At 42.5% G+C, this 21,894-nt stretch overlaps 1 protein-coding gene across 1 annotated transcript; it reads left to right on the top strand.

Annotated features, from left to right (window-relative positions):
* Positions 1–682: 682 nt before the first annotated feature.
* On the top strand, positions 683–21,445 carry LOC311129367 (sulfotransferase 4A1-like; the record flags this gene model as incomplete). Its single annotated transcript, XM_084161633.1, has 7 exons — positions 683–851; positions 11,174–11,304; positions 11,631–11,711; positions 11,809–11,935; positions 12,219–12,313; positions 15,870–16,008; positions 20,980–21,445. 7 exons carry the CDS (start codon positions 683–685, stop codon positions 21,090–21,092), a joined length of 855 nt encoding a protein of 284 aa, XP_084017759.1. The 3' UTR covers positions 21,093–21,445.
* Positions 21,446–21,894: the final 449 nt, after the last annotated feature.

The raw sequence follows: 21,894 nt of genomic DNA, 5'->3' as shown, positions 1-21,894 counted from the left end.
TATCAAAGTAATTTTTTGATAAGGCCCGAAAATGAAATAAATGATTTGTTCTAATTTTCATTGTGGAAGATTGAATAAGTGTGCTTCAAACTGTTTGCTTGGTATGATTTGTCTCTATCTGTGCATCCGACTCAGCTTTCCTAACAGAAAACTCGCGATACCGTAAAGTGTTGTGTATTCGCGAAGAAAAGTTCAGGAGGCGACTGAAGCGCGGATGGCTTGGCAGCGTTTTGCGGCGTCGGCTCATTTAACAGCAGTCTAACACCCGGATCAAACAAGAACGATTCCATGGGCTACTGAAGAATGCCATTCACGTAGAATCTGTTGATTTTAAATTCCAAGAACAACAACAGGCCTACCTGCACCATCATCAATGCTTAATGCAGCCTACGCTTGGAAGCATTCGTCTTCCGGCTACAAAGACTAGTGAGCACGCGCGTGGCCCGCAACAGCGAACTGGTGCTGATGCTGAGGAGAAGGCGCGCGCATCACATGAGCGCATCGCATTACATCACTTTGGTACGAGGTGATTGGCTGAAGGTCAAGGCGTACTTAGCTCGCGGATCACGTCCTAGCCAAGCCAAATATCCCGACTCAAGACATATTATCGGTATCAAAACAAATTTAGTTATAACCTTTTAATTGATTGTAAATATATTTTCGTTTGGCGCCCGTTTTGAGGATGGCAGAGAGCGAAGCAGACACGCCAAGCACCCCGATAGAGTTTGAGAGCAAATACTTCGAGTTTGATGGAGTGCGACTTCCACCCTTCTGCAGAGGAAAGATGGAGGAGATCGCGAACTTCTCCCTCAGAAGTAGCGACATATGGATTGTCACGTATCCCAAGTCAGGTAAACAATATTGGCATGTGTTGTCGCTATGCAATACGTTAGTGCAGTACCCTCAGTACCCTGAGATGCAGTATGCTGTAGGCTTGAGGATGCACGTTCTTAGGTGTAGGTCTATAGTTGCTTTACATTTATTTCGTCTTATCGTGTCGTGTGTAATAAACGCAAACGTCTCCAGTTGAGTCGTTATGAGTTTATCCTTGCATGGTGTTCAGAGTTGCATCTAAACATTGTGAGATGCACTGGCCTGTAGGGAAGGGCGTCAATGTTTACCTCTCTCCAAACATAGCCTGCAGCAGGCTAAATACTGGGTGTATCAGGAACATTCACAAATAGATAACAGTCTGATTTCGTGACAGTCATGGCAGCTCATTGAAGGACTTTTAATTCTGAGTTATGTGCTGCTGAAATTAATAACTTATCATATGGGAACCTTCGAGTTGCGTTAAACGCCTGCGCACTTCGCATCCATTCGCTGTTGACATTTGTTTTCAGCGGATACACAATGTATTGTATTTTCAGGCCTCTGGTTAATGTTTACATCCGTCCCTTTCGGTCAGAACCAGCTTGCTTTGCGCAGTGCTGTGCTGCTGCGGACCGGGCTGACGCGCCGTGCTTGCGCGTGACGCACTTGTGTGTTGACAACCTGTGCTGGAGCAGAACTCTCGGCACGGGTGGGTCCTCCTGGTCACGTGACTCGGTGGGCGTAAATAGCCATCTTCCCTCAAGTTCATTGTGGGAGTCAAATCTTTCAGATACATACTGTATATAGCAATTATTCCTTTAATGTCTCTTCCTCTCTGTCCACACAGGATTCCAGCAGTGCCTATATATGCATCTGCACGAGTAAAGTATGATTGCAGGAGTGAGATTGGGAGGAGAGAAGAGGAGAGGTGGGAGCAGTATGGGTTGTTGTGCTCTCTAAGCCTGGAAACAGGTGCAGGCTGGCAGTCAGTGATCAGTGCTGTTGTTCCCTACAATATTATTACTGTAAGGGAGTGAATGTTATTTATAATAAGGGTTTTATGGATAAAATCAGACCTCTCTGAAATGCAAATGATTGGCCCTCCCTTCAGCTAAATATATTACCTATACCCTCCCTGAATGCTTGAAAAAAAAACAGGTGACCCTCCCCTATACCCAAAATAAGAATTAAAACGAAGTGGATAGCAGAGAACATGTCTACCGTTTACCCTCACTTCTTGGACAGACCAGAGTCTTAGATATGCAGTTTTAGAAATTGTTCTTCTTCTTGTAAGCATTACATGGCAACACAGGAATTTTGATAGAGCACAGGGCTGCGGGCCAGAAGGTTTTTGTATGGACCTCGCTTTGTTCACGAGGGCCCTCTCCAAACTGTTGCCTCAAAGTTGGAAGCACAGAATCGTCTAGAATGTCATTGTATGCTGTGGCGTTAAGATTTCACATCACTGGAACTAAGGGGCCTAACCCGAACCATGAAAAACAGCCCCAGACCATTATTCCTTCTCCATCAAACTTTACAGTTGGCACTATGCATTGGGGCAGGTAACGTTCTCCTGGCATCCGCCAAACCCAGATTTGTCCGTTGGACTGCCAGATGGTGAAGCGTGATTCATCACTCCAGAGAACGCGTTTCCACTGCTCCAGAGTCCAATGGAGGCGAGCTTTACACCACTCCAGCTGACGCTTGGCATTGCGCATGGTGATCTTAGGCTTGTGTGCGGCTGCTCGGCCATCGAAACCCATTTCATGAAGCTCCCGATTAACAGTTATTGTGCTGACGTTGCTTCCAGAGGCAGTTTGAAACTCAGTAGTGAGTGTTGCAACCGAGGACAGACGATTTGTACGCGCTACGCGCTTCAGCACTTGGCGGTCCTGTTCTGTGAGCTTGTGTGGCCTACCACTTCGCGGCTGAGCCGTTGTTGCTCCTAGACGTTTCCACTTCAAATAACAGCACTTACAGTTGACAGGGGCAGCTCTAGCAGGGCAGAAATTTGACTGAACTGACTTGTTGGAAAGGTGGCATCGTATGACTGTGCCGCGTTGAAAGTCACTGAGCTCTTCAGTAAGGCCATTCTACTGCCAATGTTTGTCTATGGAGATTGCATGGTGGTGTGCTTGATTTTAATAATAATAATAATATGCCATTTAGCAGACGCTTTTATCCAAAGCGACTTACAGTCATGCGTGCATACATTTTTGTGTATGGGTGGTCCCGGGGATCGAACCCACTACCTTGGCGTTACAAGCGCCGTGCTCTACCAGCTGAGCTACAGAGGACCACATACAGCAACAGGTGTGGCTGAAATAGCCGAATCCACTAATTTGAAGGGGTGTCCACATACTTTTGTATATATAGTGTATCTTAGAAATATAACTTTGCTCTATGCTTCTCTGAGCATGCACTTTGTAGCCTATAGGCTATGGATCATTTGATTGAGACCACACAAAATAGCCTATAGGAGCACTTGATGTTACCCTCCCTGCGGAGAATCAGAGATGAAGGGCGGCATTGGGCACACATCGATATATAGCCTAATAAGCAACTAATTCTAAAACACAGAAGTATTGAAATTTCATCAATTACAAATTACATGACCGTACCCTGGACTAGATTTTAAAAATACTAAACCCTCCCCTTGACTGAAATTGAAAAAGCATGACCCTGCCCCATTTTCCTCCAGGTAACCATTATGTAAATGTTGATCCATCCCTAACACGCCATTTACAGGGTTTGTAGAGTGGAACGTCAACTATAGGAAAGTTAAGACTAGACAGAGGCAGCATACAGGAGCAATGTAAAACGTGTCTTTATTCTCCAGAAGCAACCACCATCTCAATCAGCTCATGTGACAGACAGGAATTTATAGACAGGTCAGGCATTACTAATCAATGATGAACATCCAATCCTATCCTTACATACGTCCCCTCCCACTAAGAAACGTCCTAGTTTCTCTAACATAAAATACACTGTATGTACAGTAAGGGGAAAAAAGTATTTGATCCCCTGCTGATTTTGTACATTTGCCCACTGACAAAGAAATGATCAGTCTATAATTTTAATGGTAGGTTTATTTGAACAGTGAGAGACAGAATAACAACAAAAAAATCCAGGAAAACGCATGTCAAAAATGTTATAAATTGATTAGCATTTTAATGAGGGAAATAAGTATTTGACCCCTCTGCAAAACATGACTAAGTACTTGGTGGCAAAACCCTTGTTGGCAATCACAGAGGTCAGAATAATAATAAAATAATAATATGCCATTTAGCAGACGCTTTTATCCAAAGCGACTTACAGTCATTCGTGCATACATTTTTTTGTGTATGGGTGGTCCCGGGGATCGAACCCACTACCTTGGCGTTATAAGCGCCGTGCTCTACCAGCTGAGCTACAGAGGACCACAGATGTTTCTTGTAGTTGGCCACCAGGTTTGCACACATCTCAGGAGGGATTTTGTCCCACTCCTCTTTGCAGATCTTCTCCAAGTCATTAAGGTTTCGAGCCTGACGTTTTGGCAACTCGAACCTTCAGCTCCCTCCACAGATTTTCTATGGGATTAAGGTCTGGAGACTGGCTAGGCCACTCCAGGACCTTAATGTGCTTCTTCTTGAGCCACTCCTATGTTGCCTTGGCCATGTGTTTTGGGTCATTGTCGTGCTGGAATACCCATCCACAACCCATTTTCAATGCCCTGGCTGAGGGAAGGAGGTTCTCACCCAAGATTTGACGGTACATGGCCCCGTCCATCGTCCCTTTGATGCTGTGAAGTTGTCCTGTCCCCTTAGCAGAAAAACACCCCGAAAGCATAATGTTTCCACCTCCATGTTTGATGGTGGGGATGGTGTTCTTGGGGTCATAGGCAGCATTCCTCCTCCAAACACGGCGAGTTGAGTTGATGCCAAAGAGCTCGATTTAGGTCTCATCTGACCACAACACTTTCACCCAGTTCTCCTCTGAATCATTCAGATGTTCATTGGCAAACTTTAGACGGCCTGGTATATATGCTTACTTGAGCAGGGGGACCTTGCGGGCGCTGCAGGATTTCAGTCCTTCACGGCGTAGTGTGTTACCAATTGTTTTCTTGGTGACTATGGTCCCAGCTGCCTTGAGATCATTGACAAGATCCTCCCGTGTAGTTCTGGGCTGATTCCTCACCTTTCTAATGATAATTGCAACTCCACGAGGTGAGATCTTGCATGGAGCCCCAGGCCGAGGGAGATTGACAGTTATTTTGTGTTTCTTCCATTTGCGAATAATCGCACCAACTGTTGTCACCTTCTCACCAAGCTGCTTGGCGATGGTCTTGTAGCCCATTCCAGCCTTGTGTAGGTCTACAATCTTGTCCCTGACATCCTTGGAGAGCTCTTTGGTCTTGGCCATGGTGGAGAGTTTGGAATCTGATTGATTGATTGCTTCTGTGGACAGGTGTCTTTTATACAGGTAACAAGCTGAGATTAGGAGCACTCCCTTTAAGAGTGTGCTCCTAATCTCAGCTCGTTACCTGTATAAAAGACACCTGGGAGACAGAAATCTTTCTGATTGAGAAGGGGTCAAATATACTTCTCATTAAAATGCAAATCAATTTATAACATTTTTGACATGCGTTTTTCTGGATTTTGTTGTTGTTATTCTGTCTCTCACTGTTCAAATAAACCTACCATTAAAATTATAGACTGATCATTTCTTTGTCAGTGGGCAAACGTACAAAATCAGCAGGGGATCAAATACTTTTTTCCCTCACTGTAGGTATGGGCCTACTTATTTTAGAATTCAATACTTGAATAGTAGAATTGCAGAGATACATTTTATGCAAAACAAAAATCCTGGACACAGCTAACGTTACCTGAGTCTATCAAATATGCACGTTTTTAGTTTCTTCCTAGAACAAAATGCCATTAACAGAACATTCCAATGCAAAAACATTTAAAAGCAACATTCAGTCCACCTTTTCACATACATTCATTATTTCTATTTTTATGTTAACTGTTTCTTCAAACCACGGAAGTCCAAGAGGATGTTCTCGCAGTACCATGTGCGGTCCGCATGCACACAGCAGTCCCACGGTCGCTGCTGTATCCCCAAGGCCTCCTTCTGTTCCACTTTCATAGGGTCAAAGTCACTCACACAAACAGTAGCTGGGAAAGCTCTGCCTCTTAGAGTAGGCATCTCCATCCCAATGTGGTAAACCAAGGAGAGCACAGTCCTTCCACGTGCAAGCGCACCTAGCCACGAATCCTCCTCAATCATGTCCATGTTGCAACAGGTTCGGGCCCATCAAAGAGAATGGCGGGAGATGTGCAATTCCCCGATGTCCTCAAAGCTTTTGTTGTCAGATACATTTTCCAAGTCCTGGTAAAATATGGACAGTAGGCTTAGACAGTATACCGTATATGCCATATACCGGGGTATTTGGAATTAGCCACTGGGTGGTTTTTCAATACCGTCAACACCATCTAAACTATTTCTTCGAAGTTTTTCAATAAATGTTTATTAGCTACTTTTTAAGTAAATACCTGCAGTCAACTTGTGCAATACATTAGGAGATAAAGCAGATTGCATTCTTCATTTCACCTGTCACATTATTTTACATTATGAAGCTTATCATAGTTCCCCAGAATGGTTGAGCCAGTCACGTGTTTTTTTTTAGTGTTTTTTTTTAGGGGGCTTTAATATTTCAGATTGATTGTAACTTCCATCAATGTAATTGTCTGCATCACTTCCAATACCCCATATGTTTTTTTCTCTCGCAAATATATATATATATATATATATATATATACAGTGAGGGAAAATAGTATTTGATCCCCTGCTGATTTTGTACGTTTCCTGCTGTGAAAAATGACCCCTAAATGTAACTTGCTAGTTATCTAAGTAAGTTACTGAATTAATAAGGTGATGGGGCATCATATTGTGTAAGCTTTCTGGCATTTTTAAGAAGTCAAAGCCCTTTGGATGAGTTATCTGTACAGCGGCCACTGCTATTTTGATTTCCTTCCATTTTTTCTCCTCTGTGTTTTTTCTCCTCTGTTCTCGGTGTCTGCTCCTCCCCCATCTTCTCTGAGCAGAGCAGGCAGGCCCGTTGCCCTAGCGATTCCAGACAGACACAGCCTGTACACATGCTCCTTCAGAGCAGACAAGCATGCATCAAAACTTTGTTCATTTGCACAATGTCTCTTGTTCACAATCACTTGTAAATGTCCAAACTCACCAAAAATTACATTAGGTATCTCCTACCTATATATGTATAACTTTATGAGCTGGATTCCCTGTCTTTGCAATTTGTTTATTTTTGTTTGTGCTCATTAGCATATTTAGCTAGCAGCCTCCATGGAAATTCGCTTTTACTTGTGCTAATTTTGTTAGAATTCTGGTAACAGATGCCCAATGGTATTTTTTTAAACGTTTTTTGGCGCCCCATTGTGTACTAAACTGGTAATACCTTAAATCCTGGAATGACAGAAGGACGGTATGATGATATGAAAAATCAGGAAACCGCCCACAATACTCACTGTTCGCATGTCTGACAGCCAATTGTCCGTCAATTACTAAGGAAAACTGAGCAATCAGAAGAGATCAGATGATATTGGCTATTTTTCAAATTATGTCATTGCTCATTAAGTTAAGAATCTCATTCTGTATCTTAGGGCTAGTGTAATCATGGTTGCGCCTCTTCAACCAGCTCTGAAGAACTGTGTCATCTTCTGCCTTGTCTTTTTTCCATGTTCTTCCTCATGGCCTCTTAAGGCCTCAGCCTGTCTTGCTAAGTACTTCACTGAACCTACAATCTTCAGTAGACAATGTCTTGCTTCCTCTTCTTGTCTGGCTATAGCAGTAGATAATTGTGAGTCCACAGGGTTTGATTGTTGTGCAGTCTTTTAGCATGAGCTGAAAACTTCCAATTTCTAAAGCCTGTGCTGACAAATTCAGGGTCTGAGTGACCTCTTATTGAGAAAAACTTTGGTGCCATGGAAGCATAAAACCCCCTTTCAAAGCCTTTTTGGCTTTGTGCTGGTGCTGATGTCGATAACTTCTATTTGTTCTGTGGCTCTGTCTCTGTCATCTGTGCTCAACTGGTCCCTGACTTGTGGCTCAGTCCCCTACAACAAACATGACAACAAACACTGTCTTACTTTCTATTGCCAAAATAGAAGGCCTTTCAATTACCTAAATATGATTAAACCAGAGGTGGAAAAAGTACCCAATTGTCATACTTGAGTAAAAGTAAAGATACTTTAATAGAAAATGACTCAAGTAAAAGTGAAAGTCGCCCAGTAAAATTCTACTTGAGTAAAAGTCTAAAAGTATTTGGTTTTAAATATACTTAAGTATCAAAAGTAAATGTAATTGCTAAAATATACTTACAGTGCCTTCGGAAAGTATTCAGACCCCTTGACTTTTTCCACATTTTGTTACGTTACAGCCTTATTCTAAAATTGATTAAATTAAAAACAATCCTCAGCAATCTACACACAATACCCCATAATGACAAAGCGAAAACAGGTTTATAGAAATGTTTGCACATTTATGAAATATAAAATACTCATGTAAACTATCATGGTCCAAACACACCAAGACAGTCGTGAAGAGGGCACGACAAAGCCTATTTCCCCTCAAGAAACTGAAAAGATTTGGCATGGGTCCTCAGATCCTCAAAAAGTTCTACAGCTGCACAATCGAGAGCATCCTGACTGGTTGCATCACTGCCTGGTTTGGCAACTGCTCGGCCTCTGACCACAAGGCACTACAGAGGGTAGTGCGTACGGCCCAGTACATCACTGGGGCCAAGATTCCTGCCATCCAGGACCTCTATATCAGGCAGTGTCAGAGGAAGGCCCTAAAAATTGTCACTCCAGCCACCCTAATCATAGACTGTTCTCTCTGCTACCGCACGGCAAGCGGTACCGGAGCGCCAAGTCCAGGTCCAAAAGGCTTCTTAACAGCTTCTACCCCCAAGCCATAAGACTCCTGAACAGCTAATCATGGCTACCCAGACTATTTGCATTGTCAATTTACAGATAGCCAGGGGCACGCGCCAACCCTCAGACATAATTTACAAACAAAGCATGTGTTTAGTGAGTCCGCCAGATCACAGGCAATAGGGATGACCAGGGATGTTCTCTTGGTAAGTGTGTGAATTAGACAATTTTCCTGTCCTGCTAAGCATTCAAAATGTAAAAAGTACTTTTGGGTGTCAGGGAAAATGTATGGAGTAAAAAGTACATAATTTTCTTTAGGAATGTAGTGAAGTAAAAGTATAAAGTAGTCAAAAATATAAATAGTAAAGTAAAGTACAGATACCCAAAAAACTACTTAAGTATACTTTCAAGTATTTTTACTTAAGTACTTTACATTACTGGAATAAACATAAACAATAATACATCTACAAGGCATGCCTTATAGGACTACATTTAAATATTCAAATGTGTGTGTTCATCATTGTTTCCTCACCAGTACATTCCAATTAATCACCTGATGACCTGTTCATCCTCTCCCTGCCTCAACATGGGCGGTGCTATCTCTTCCTCTCTCCACTAAATGTCTCTGACCCCTGCCATGACAACCATAGGAAATCAGAACTACACAACAACTGTTTTGTTATAGCACTTGGGCTTAGTCAGCAAAGATGAGGAGTTGAACTGATAATTCCAATCTGTGTGCGATGTAAATTGCTGTGCAAAGTGCTTTACCAGACTGCCTTATAACTCAAATTCCAAATTCTCACCTGATGACCTGTTGGTCCTCTCCCTGCCTCAACATGGGTGGTGCTCTCTCTCTCACTCTCTATTGACTGTCTTTGAACCGTGCCATAATCATATGACCAAATACCATTATCATATGACAAAAATGGCTGACCTGAACAATGATGGGTTTAGCTTATTAATATTAATTCGATTCTGCTTTTATTAGCTAAATTATCGATTTATATGTATAGCTAACTAGCTGAGTACATACTACCAGTCTTATGAATTGTACAGTGTAGTTAGCTAGCTAGCTATTTAGCCATTCATTCATTTACAGTTCTCTGCAAAACAAATCTTATGTCTTGCACTTTTCTCCTATTTGGCGTTGGTACCTCCATTAAGATTACTAGCTACTTTTTCACCAGGTTTAACCCTGACTCACTGAGTGCTACTCATCTGAAACTGCAGTTGACAAGGACAAGGGAAAGATCCAGATACTGTGCTAGCTTTGGTGCTAGCTTAGCTAGCTACGTAGCTAAGTTTAGCCTAGCTAAAATGGCCAAACTAGCATTGCAGCATTCGGTATAAAATTATACTGCACAGAAATATAAACGCAACATGTTAAGTGTTGGTCCCTTGTTTCATGAGCTGAAATAAAATATCTCAGACATTTTCATATGCACAAAAAGCTTATTTCTCTCATTTTGCGCACAAATGTACATCCCTGTTAGTGAGCATTTATCCTTTGGCAAGATAATCCATCCACCTGACAGGGGTGGCATATCAAGAAGCTGAGTAAACAGCATGATCATTACACAGGTGCACCTTGTGCTGGGGACAATAAAAGGTCACTCTAAAATGTGCAGTTCTGTCACACAACACAATGCCACAGATGTCTCCAGTTTTGAGGGAGCGTGCAATTGGCATGCTGACTGCAGGAATGTCCACCAGAGCTGTTGCCAGATAATTTAATGTTAATTTCTCTACCATAAGCTGCCTCCAACGTCGTTTTAGAGAATTTGGCAGTACATCAAACCGGCCTCACAACCACAATTCCTGGAAGCTGAAAATGTCCCAGTTCATCAATGGCCTGCGTACTCACCAGACATGTCACCCATTGAGCATGTTTGGGATGCTCTAGATCGACGTGTACGACAGCGTGTTCTAGTTCCCGCCAATATCCAGCAACTTCACACAGCCATTGAAGAGGAGTGGGACAACATTCCACAGGCCACAATCAACAGCCTGATCAACTCTATGTGAAGATGTGTTGCGCTGCATGAGGCAAATGATGGTCACACACCAGATACTGACTGGTTTTCTGATCCATGCCCCTACTTTTTTTTTAAAGGTATCTGTGAGCAACAGATGCATATCTGTATTCCCATTTGTGAAATCCATAGAGTAGGGTCTAATTTATTTATTTCAATTGACAGATTTCCTTATATGAACTGTAACTCACTAACTTTTTGTTCAGTGTAGATCATTTGGGGTGTGATGTTGGTAAATGTTTGCTAAACATAGCAGTATAATGGTGTAGTTTGGGCCTCATTGGTGTAATTTTACATTTTGACAAACAACTACCCATTTACCCTTTCCTCTTGATTCTCTCTTTCTGCTTTCTACCTTTCTCTCCCCCTCCTCTATCCCTCTCCCAGGTACCAGTCTCCTTCAGGAGGTGGTGTATCTGGTGAGTCAGGGGGCAGACCCAGATGAGATTGGTCTTATGAACATTGATGAGCAGCTTCCTGTTCTGGAGTACCCTCAGCCTGGTCTAGAGATCATACAGGTAGGACTACAGCACTGAGTATTACTACTGTTCTGGAGTACCCTCAGTCTGGCCTAGAGATCATACAGGTAGGCCTACAGCACTGAGTATTACTACTCTTCTGGAGTACCCTCAGTCTGGCCTGAGATCATACAGGTAGGCCTACAGCACTGAGTATTACTACTTCCTGAACCTGAATCACTTTCTTGTAAAACAGACAAGTACAGTTAACCAAAACACTCAGCCCACCACATGCAGCACCATATGGATTAGGTGTTTTTCTGCTTCTTGTTTTATACCGTCTCTGTTCCCAATGTTGTGATGACGTTTCCTCTATGTTTTCCCAGGAATTGACGTCTCCTCGTCTGATCAAAAGCCACCTGCCCTACCGCTTCCTGCCTACAGCCATGCATAATGGAGAGTCCAAGGTTAGAGTACACTTCAATTAGTTTGTATAATGTTTGTATAATGTTTCCATCTATTCAATCCTAATTGTCCATGTGGTTCTATGTGGTTCTCCTGTAGGTGATCTACATGGCGAGGAACCCTAAAGATCTTGTGGTGTCTTACTACCAGTTCCACCGCTCCCTCAGAACCATGAGCTACCGCGGAACCTTCCAGGAGTTCTGCAGACGCTTCATGAATGACAAGCGTGAGTGTCAGAGTTCAGGGTTCACCCGCCCCGGTGTGCAGGGGGTGTCACTATTCAACATGTGTCCTCTGTCAACACTGGACTACCTTTCTTAATTGGGACTATGAGGAATGGGTGGCTAACAGGGAGGCCTGGCAGTATTTAGTCAATAAGTAATTGGTCAGGCAAGGTTGCGTGAAGAGGGAAGAGAAAGCCTAGTCACCTGGGGAAACTCACTAAACTCTCTCCACCTCTCTCTCTCTCTCTCTCTCTCTCTCCCCTCCCTTTTCTCTCTGTCTCATAGTGGGATATGGTTCCTGGTTTGAGCATGTGCAGGAATTCTGGGAGCATCGCATGGACTCAAACGTCCTCTTCCTGAAATATGAAGACATGTACAAGGTAAAAAACTGCTTTCCCTCCCTTCCTCCCCCTCTCTCTCTCCCTCCATCACCCATCTATATATAATGTCTACCATAGATCTAACTAACACCAAACCTTACCAGAACCTCCACCCTCTATCCTAGAGGTGCCCAAAAATGTGGGTATGGTGCAGTGAGTAGTGAGCTGCAAAAACCCACCATTATACATAAGATAATTCTGGAAGCCTCTAGCAGGCCAAGTTTGGCCCTACTTTGGGTGGTCCTGCTCTATCCTATCCCAAACCAATGTCACTCTAACTTTACCCATACCACCTAACCCCTATGATAATCGTACCACCCTCAGAGCTACGTGGTAACCAGAGTTCCGGTCTATGGAACATAACTGTAACTGTACTCTCACTAGGGCAGAATGAAGGACAAATCAATAGTGTTGTTTGCTGTTCCAAAGGTCCCTTCAGGGCTGCATTGCACAGAAACACACACTCACACACACACACACACACACACACACACACACACACACACACACACACACACACACACACACACGCAAGCTCTCATGCTTGCATACACACACACACAACACACGAACAGACACACAGCGTGTTCTTATTAGGGATCATTTGAAAACATTAACATTTATACAGTATATACACTAGCAAGCCTTCCAAGACGTGATCTTATTCACTGTTGGGGGCAAGTAGCTCATGAAGCCTACCTTTCTTGGAAAGTAAACAGGTTACAGTTTTTCTCAATCGCGTACAAGCATTTGTTTTGGAACAATGTTGTCGATTTCCAAAATAAAGTTCAAAAGAGAGAGAACTCTGTGGCCTTTTGCAAAACAGTAAATGCATTTTTTTCAAAATGTAGTTGCCTTCTCAAAGCATAAATACATACATCAAAATGATATTATACTGTAAACATTTCAGATTGATCAAAAGAACACGACTGCCTGCAAAATGATTAACGCAACCATACATATCTATTGAGTCCAAGCAGACAAAACAGAAAGTTAGTCTGTCTATTAAAAATCCAAGTAGATCAATACATTTTCTTTGCAGTCAATAAATCATGATGAAATTGGAAGTACAACTATCCAAAGGTGCCAAATTATGGGCTATTACTCTCCTCTTATGCATAGTACACCAAACAATGTCATATAGAAATATTAAAATAAAAAATAAAAAATAAGCACAGTGTGCTTCTAACGAAAACAATGTGTTATATTCTACGAACAAAACACTTAACAGTGACTTTTGTATTCGCTGATGACAAAAGTTGGTCTAAGATATGCAAGTCAGGTACTAAGGCAAGAAAATGACCAGAAGTTCTGTAAATGTATTTGAGCATTTGATCATTGCTGTTCTGCTGTAGATACGTTTCAACAGAGATTCAAAAATGGCTTGTACACGATTGAGAAAAACTGTAACATGTATGTCAAGGGTATTTGCTGAGCAAGTGTCTTATATAAGTGACAGACAACATCTGTTTCTATAGAAAGAAAAAGGAACTGGTCAAAGTTTATCCCCTTCCACATAGGCAGACATCAATTCAGCCTCTTTATTGCAAGTCAATGAAACTCCAATGTATAAACGCTAGATAACGCATAGAAGGATCTGTACACGTGTCTTAGATGACATAATCAGATGTTCTGAATCAGAGTTCAACCCCCACTCTGTCTGAGATGTACGGGAGAGTGGAGTAAGTTGAGCCACTTTTTACATTCAGCATTCACTCCGTCAAGGGAAATATAGTATTCTTTCTAACAAAGATTTCTACATAGATTTCAGGATTTTGTGTATCCCTGGATATAATCAGAATACATGTAAACATTACAGTTTTGAAAACATAGCTTGTCCAAAAAAAGTAGTATCTTGGCTCAACTTACCTCATACCCGGACAAGTGGGAGAGGATATGTTAAGCCGCCTACAAATGTCTGTACTGAATGAAATATGACCACTACCTTTTTAAAAACATGTCTATCTTTATTTCCCAAACACAATTCAACACAATCGCTTTTAGTCTTTTAGTCATTTTAAGCATATTTTAACACAGGCTTAACACCTAACAAACACTTTGTACTTTTTTAACACTGTTACCTCATATCCCAGCAATAATGTCTTATATTTTTGTTATATTTTGGCTCAACTTACCCCACTCCCACCTATAAATACAGCCCGACTAACTTGTCAAAGTGGTGTGACTGGGTTGTGTATGGAATAGAACCCGCCCTAAACACTTTATTATTAAGGCATTATCAACTTCTAGCTCATATGTCATTTGGGAGTGATAAGAGATAATTTGGTAGTCACCTCATAAGGCACCCTTGATAAAGATGAGCAAAAAAGACTGTATAAAATAAATAATACAAGTACTGAGCTATATTGTATACTCCAAAAAATTTGAAATGTTTTATACAAATGTTTTATTATTTTATATTGCTCAGAGAAATAGATTTTGTTTAACAAGTAATAATATGTTTTCTCAAATAGATACGTAGGTGTCAAAATTATTGGCACCCCTAAAGTGTCATGCCCTGATCTAGAGAACTCTTGTTGGTTGGGTCAGGGTGTGAGTTTCTGTTGAGATCTATGTGATTGTATTTATATGTTGGAGATCTAGTATGTGTATGTCTGGGTTTGGCCGGGTGTGATTCCCAATCAGAGGCAGCTGTCGCTCGTTGTCTCTGATTGGGGATCATACTTAGGTAGCCTGGTTGCCTACCTTAGTTGTGAGATCTTGACTTGTGTTTCTGTTAGGCTTGTTGTGTGTATAGCCCATAGGACTTCACGTTTTCGTTGTTTTGTTAATTTTTCAAGTGTTTATTCGTCTTAATAAACATGTACGCATACCCCGTCTCTCAACGATCGTGACATAAAGATATATATTTTTATAAATCTGCATTAACATTCAACTTTTTAAATTTAGCCTCAGCTTAAAGCGCAATCAACAGTAGAAACAATAACAAAGCGGTTTCCCTGCCCCCTGGTTTTGGTAAAAAGCTGAGGGATGGGGCTGGAGAAATGGAACCACTCTCAAATTCATAGACAAAGCTATGGATGCAAGGACTGACCATCCATGATATCAAAATTATAGTTTTAATCATGTTTCGAAGCTATATAGTGTTTGTATACATTTTATTTGTTTACAAATGGAGTAAAACAAGTTTATATATTGGTTTCTGATGGGGTATGACAGTTGAACTAAGCTCATAAGGCATTTATAAGTTATATTCTTCAATAATCAATGGGTACATATTACGAATTCAGAAGTCCAAAAATGGATGTAGCAACTGCTGATTGCCCCTTTAAGGAACTGTATTGTGGCCTTCCATGGCTTCCTGTTTCACTGGGGTGTACAAATTTAGTAACGCATGTAAAATGGCAATCATTTTGGAGGTGACTAAATATAATTACTATTTTATTTGAATTTCTCTTGTGTCTTTGACTCATTTCCCTCTCCTCCTCTTTCTCTCTCTCTCCCTCTCCTCTCCTCTCCTCTCCTCTCCTCTCCTCTCCTCTCCTCTCCTCTCCTCTCCTCTCTCCTCTCCTGCTCCCCCCCGCTCTCTCTCCAGGACCTGGGGACGTTGGTGGGGCAGCTGGCGAGGTTCCTGGGTGTCTCGTGTGACAAGGTCCAGCTGGAGACCATGGTGGAGAGCTGCAACCAGCTCATAGAGCAGTGCGGCAACTCAGAGGCCCTCTCCATCTGCAGGGGTGAGGCCCTCTCCATCTGCAGGAGGAGGAGAGAGGGAGGGAGGGAGGGAAAAGGAAGGACAGAGGTAGAGAGAGAGGAAAAGAAAGAGAGGGATAGAGGAAAGGAAGATAAGGAGGAAGGGAGACAGAAGTGAGGGGTAGACAGACACTAAAGATAAGATAGCCAAGGAATGATAGTTATGGAGGAAGACAGAGATTTCTGAATATCTCCTGATGACAGAGTTGAATAAGTAAAGAGATCTGTAGGGTTACTGAAGCATTGATTGCTTTGTGCCATAAGTAAATGGAAGGGGTCAAGGCTGGGTGCGAAAAGGGACAGTAACCTAACGTATGTATTGTATGCCAACTCCAACCTTTACACACACACACACACACAAACACAAACACACAAACAAACAAACAAACCACACACTGTACTTGGTGTACTGTATTTGCTAATCTGATATGACCAGACTCCCACTAGCCCCATTCATGGCTTTGCTGCTTGTATCATATACATTGTTTAGGCTATTATTAGACACTCACAAGCCAAGACACAAGCATGCTTGCATGCTTGATATGGTATACACAGATAGAAGAGGGGGACAGAGAGGGAGCGAGAGAATGACAGAGAGAGCCAAAGAAAGAGGATACCAGAATGGAATGTGTGCTCCTCAGCCGTACACCAAAATACAGTAGGCTGGAATGTGTCCACTGGTGTATGCACACAGACGCACTCACACTCTTCAAAGCATATAGAATATGTTCATATGGCTTTATATCTCTGCTAACCCTGGGGGAGTGTATGTCTCGGCTGGCTGAGGATGAGTCAACTTAGACCAGATTTTTATGTAGGCTATGTAGAACAGTTACATAATATGTGTTTGTGTGTAGTGTATATCTTTAAGCAATGATCCAGGGCCAGTTTAGTTGTTTGGCTCATAATGGTGAACGTTAGCACTGGGTTGCGGAAGGCTGATCCTTGATCTGTTAGGGGCAGAGAGGAACTAGAGCTTTATTGTAGTGAATAGGCCTATTGACTGAGTGAGAGAGAAGTTATCCAGAAGCAGATGTTCATACCCCAGCAGAAACATAAACCTTCAAAGGAATAGGGAATATCTCACTCTGGACCATTGATTAAGGCTATTTCCATTCACTCCTATTTTTGCTCTGCAATGCCTCCCTGTGGTTAAACATAGTAAATACAGCTCAGTTATTTCTGGCACAAGGGGCTGCACCTTACTGTTTAGTTTAGAAATATGTTCACATTTGTACTTTTTCTTGCATTATGATTTAGGAATGTTGTTTAAATATCATTATGATTTCATTTTTCATGTTGATCATTGTAGATTTTTGTTATGTTGTTTTTTCTTATGATTTGTTGTCAGATTTGTCTTGTTTTCTCCATGTTCTGTTTCTTTTAGTGCATGGACCCTAGCCTCTGACCTGTGCTGGTCTAACACACAGCTACGAGCTAATAGGGCCATAAACACACATTCCTATACATTCCTATCCTACATACTGGAGGACAGGTGAGTCCATATCTCTAGACATAGGCATACGTACATAAACATTCAGTCAGGCCCAAAATTATTGGCACCCTTGATAGATAAGCAAAAAAGACTGTATAAAATAAATGATATATTGTATGCTTCAAAAATGGGGGAAATTATATTATGTTAATACAATTGCTCAGAGAAAGAGATTTTGTTTAACGTGTAATATATTTTTCTCTCAAAAAGATAGGGGTCAAAATTATTGTCACTCCTGTTTTCAATACCTTTCGATACCTCACCTTGCGAGGATAACGGCACTGAGACTTTTTCTAAAATGTTTTATGAGATTGGAGGACACGTTGGGAGTAATCTTAGACCATTCTTCCATACAGAATCTATCCAGATCCTTGATGTACTTCATCTGCGCTTATGGACTGCCCTCTTCAATTCAAACCACAGGTTTTCAATGGGGTTCAAATCCGGAGACTGAAAAATGATTTTGTGGTCAATGTGGATTTTGATGTGTCCTTGGTGTTATTGCCTTGCTGGAAGATCAACTTGCGGCCAAGTTTCAGCCTCCTGGCAGAGGCACCCAGCTTTTTGGCAGAAATGTCCTGGTACTGGTTAAAGTTCATGATGCCGTTGACCTTAACAAGGGCCCCAGGACCAGTGGAAGCAAAATATCCCCATAACATCAAAGATCGTTCCACCACATTTTACATCTAAGTATGGGGTTCCTTTCTGCTTTGCATCCTTATTTCGACGCCAAACCCACCACTGGTGTGTGTGGCTAAAGAGCTCTAGTTTCATGTTATCCAACAAATGTAAATTCCTGGAGTTTGCTAAAACGGCATTGGCACTTGGATTGGAACCGGTGCTATGGTCAGATGACATGAAAATAGAGCTCTTTGACCACACACACCAGTGGTGGGTTTGGCGCTGAAATAAGGATGCAAAGCAGAAAATAACCCCATACCTAGATGTATGAGATGGCGCTGCAGTGGATAGCGGCCGAAAACAGCTTCTGGACATCAGAACAGTGATCGCAAACCTCGATTTGGATGAAGATTTGTACTTCAACGAGTCTGCAACTCTAGATGTTCTGCTTACTCCGGACCAGGCCCTAATCCCCGGTACTCTGACCAAAACTCTATCCTCCTGATTCCTGCTTACAAACAAAAACTCCAACAGGAAGTACCAGTGGCACGCTCAATATGGAAGTGGTCCGATGAAGCGGATGCTAAGCTACAGGACTGTTTCGCTAGCACAGACCGGAATATGTTCCAGGATTCATCCGATAACATTGAGGAGTTTACCACATCAATGGCTTCATTAATACGTACATTGATGACGCCGCCCCCACAGTGACCGTACATACATATCCCAACCAGAAGCCATGGATTACAGGCAACATCCGCACAGAGCTAAAGGTTAGAGCTGCCGTTTTCAAGGAGCGGGACACTAATACGGACGCTTATAAGAAATCCCGCTATGACCTCCGACGAGCTATCAAACAGGAAAAGCGTCAATACAGGACTAAGATTGAATCCTATTACGCTGGCTCTGACTCTCCTCGGATGTGGCAGGGCTTGCAAACTATCACGATTACAAAGGGAAACCCAGCCACGAGCTGCCCAGTGATGCAAGCATATCAAACAAGCTAAATGCCTTCTGTGCTCACTTCAAAGCAAGCAACACTGAACCATGCATGAGAGCAACAGCTGTTCCAGATGACTGTGTGATGTTGCGCTCCGTTGCCGATGTGTGCGAGTAAGACCTTTAAACAGGTTAACATTCACAAGGCCGCGGGGCCAGGTGGATTACCAGGACACATACTCGGAGCATGCGCTGATCAGCTGGCAAGTGTCTTTAGACATTTTCAACCTCTCCCAGACCCTGTCTGTAATACCTATATGTTTCATGCAGACCACCATAGTCCTTGTGCCCAAGAACGCCAAGGTAACATATCTAAATGACTATCGCCCCGTAGCACTCACATCTGTAGCAATGAAATGCTGGTCATGGCTCACATCAACACGATCATCCCAGACACCCTGAACCCACTCCCATTCGCATAACGCCCCAACAGATCCACAGATGATGCAATCTCTGTTGCACTCCACACTGCTCTCTCCCACCTGGATAAGAGGAACACCTATGTGAGAATGTTGTTCATTGACTTCAGCTCAGAGTTCAACACCATAGTGCCCTCCAAGCTCATCACTAAGCTCAGGACACTGGGACTGAACACCTCCCTCTGCAACTGGATCCTTGACTGCCTGATGGGCTGCCCCCAGGTGGTGAGGGTAGGCAACAACACTTCTGCCATGCTGACCCTCAACATGGGAGCCCCTCAGGGGTGCACTCTCTGTTCACCCAAGCCGCGTACGTCTCCAACACCATCATTAAATGTAGTAATTACACGATGGTGGTAGGCCTGATCACCAATTACGATGAGACAGCCTATAGGGAGGAGGTCAGTGACCTGGCAGTGTGGTGCCACGATAACAACCTTTCCCTCAGTGCCAGCAAGACAAAGGAGCTGATAGTGGACTCCACAAAATGGAGGGACGAGCACGCCCCCATCCACATCAAAGGGGCTGTAGTGGAGCGGGTTCGAGAGGTTCAAGTTCCTTGGCGTCCACATCACTAAGGAATGAACAAGGTCCACACCACCAACACAGTCGTGACAAAGGCACGACAATGCCTCTTCGACCTCAGGAGGCTGAAAATATTTGGCATGGGCCCTCAGATCCTCCGCAAGGCACTACAGAGGGTAGTGCGTTATGGCCCAGTACATCACTGGGGCCGAGTGCCCTGCCATTCAGGAACTCTATACCAGGCGGTGTCATAGGAAGGCCCTAAAAATTGTCAAAGACTCCAGCCAATTACGTCTTACCCCTGCACATCGACCCGATACTGGTACCCTGTGTATATATCAAAGTTATCGTTATTCATTGTGTATTTATTCCTTGTGTTATTATCTTTCTACTATGTTTCTATTTTCTCTCTTTATTGTTGGGAAGGGCCGGTAAGTAAGCATTTCACTGTTAGTATACACCTGTTGTTTACAAAGCATGTGACACATTTTTTAAATTTATTTGCTTACCTACTGTAAAACATCTTTGATGTTATGGGGCTATTTTGCTAAATATTACTTGTTAAACAGAATGTCTTTCTCTGAGCAATTGTAATAATATAACTTCCCAATTTCCCAATTTTTTTGAGCATATAATATAGCTCAGTATTTGTATTATTTATTTTATACAGTCTTTTTTGCTCAATTTTATCAAGGGTGTCAATAATTATGGACCTGACTGTACATGGTTGGGAGTCATAAGGAAGCATGATAGCGTATGAGTTGATCAATATGCAATAAAGAAGGTTTCAAAATAATAACATTCATATTGACTACTGACAATCCCTCTTGGCCATTCATCTCATTCATGACTAAAACATAAGTGATATATGATCATGTAAATCTTTCTTCTGTCAGGTCGCGTGGGACTGTGGAAGGACATCTTCACTGTGTCAATGAATGACAAGTTTGACACTGTGTATAGACAGAAGATGGGCAAGTCTGACCTGACCTTTGACTTCGGCCTGTGAGGACCGGACCGACTAACCACAACGACACGAACACGGACTACACTCCTCCTCCTGCTGCTCAAACACTGTACACTCCTCTGCCTCTCTTCATCACTCAATCAATTCATCAATTAATCAATCAAACACTTATTGGATATACTGTATATATCAATCGCTCCACCAGCAAATACTATAGCTGTCAATCAACCAACCAATCAATCACCCACCCAATAAATGAGTCAATCAACACACCAATCAATCAGTATAAAGAGTGCATCCTTCAAAAGCTCACCAATCAATTGATCTATTTATCAAACAATCGGTCAGTTTCTCAGGCAATCAAGCCAGATCCTGTTTTAGCCTAATGTGGCACAAATCCCATCCCCCACCCCCATCTATGTCCCCCCTCTCTGCCGTTCATCCCATTCCTCTTCAGTATGTACCGCTGTGTATGTATGTATATACCAATGCTCTATAGCAAGTTGTGTATGTGGCAGTGGTCCCAAGCCTGAGGGAAACACATGGAAGTTTGTGGCACCGTCGCCAAACCCGTACAGAGCAAGCTCACACGTCTCGTTCAACACTTAACGTTGAGACAGTGTTGTTATAATGTTTCAGAAACTCTGTATGAATGCTATGGTGGGGAATCATAAGTCCAGCCCAGATTCGAGCATAGAGACCATCCATGACTGCCCTTTGATACAGAGCAGGTGTTCAGTTTTGCCTGTATCCAGGTCAGTTCCTTCCTTTTAGCACACGTTTTCCACTTTCAGTACATTACATAGCTTGTTTGTTACAAAAAGTATTTCAATGGGCATTAGCT

The sequence above is a fragment of the Coregonus lavaretus genome (assembly GCF_964263955.1).
Source record: "Coregonus lavaretus genome assembly, chromosome: 5".
Lineage (NCBI taxonomy): Eukaryota > Metazoa > Chordata > Actinopteri > Salmoniformes > Salmonidae > Coregonus > Coregonus lavaretus.
Note: the sequence above shows the minus strand (reverse complement) of the source record. Positions and strands in the feature narration are given on the sequence as shown.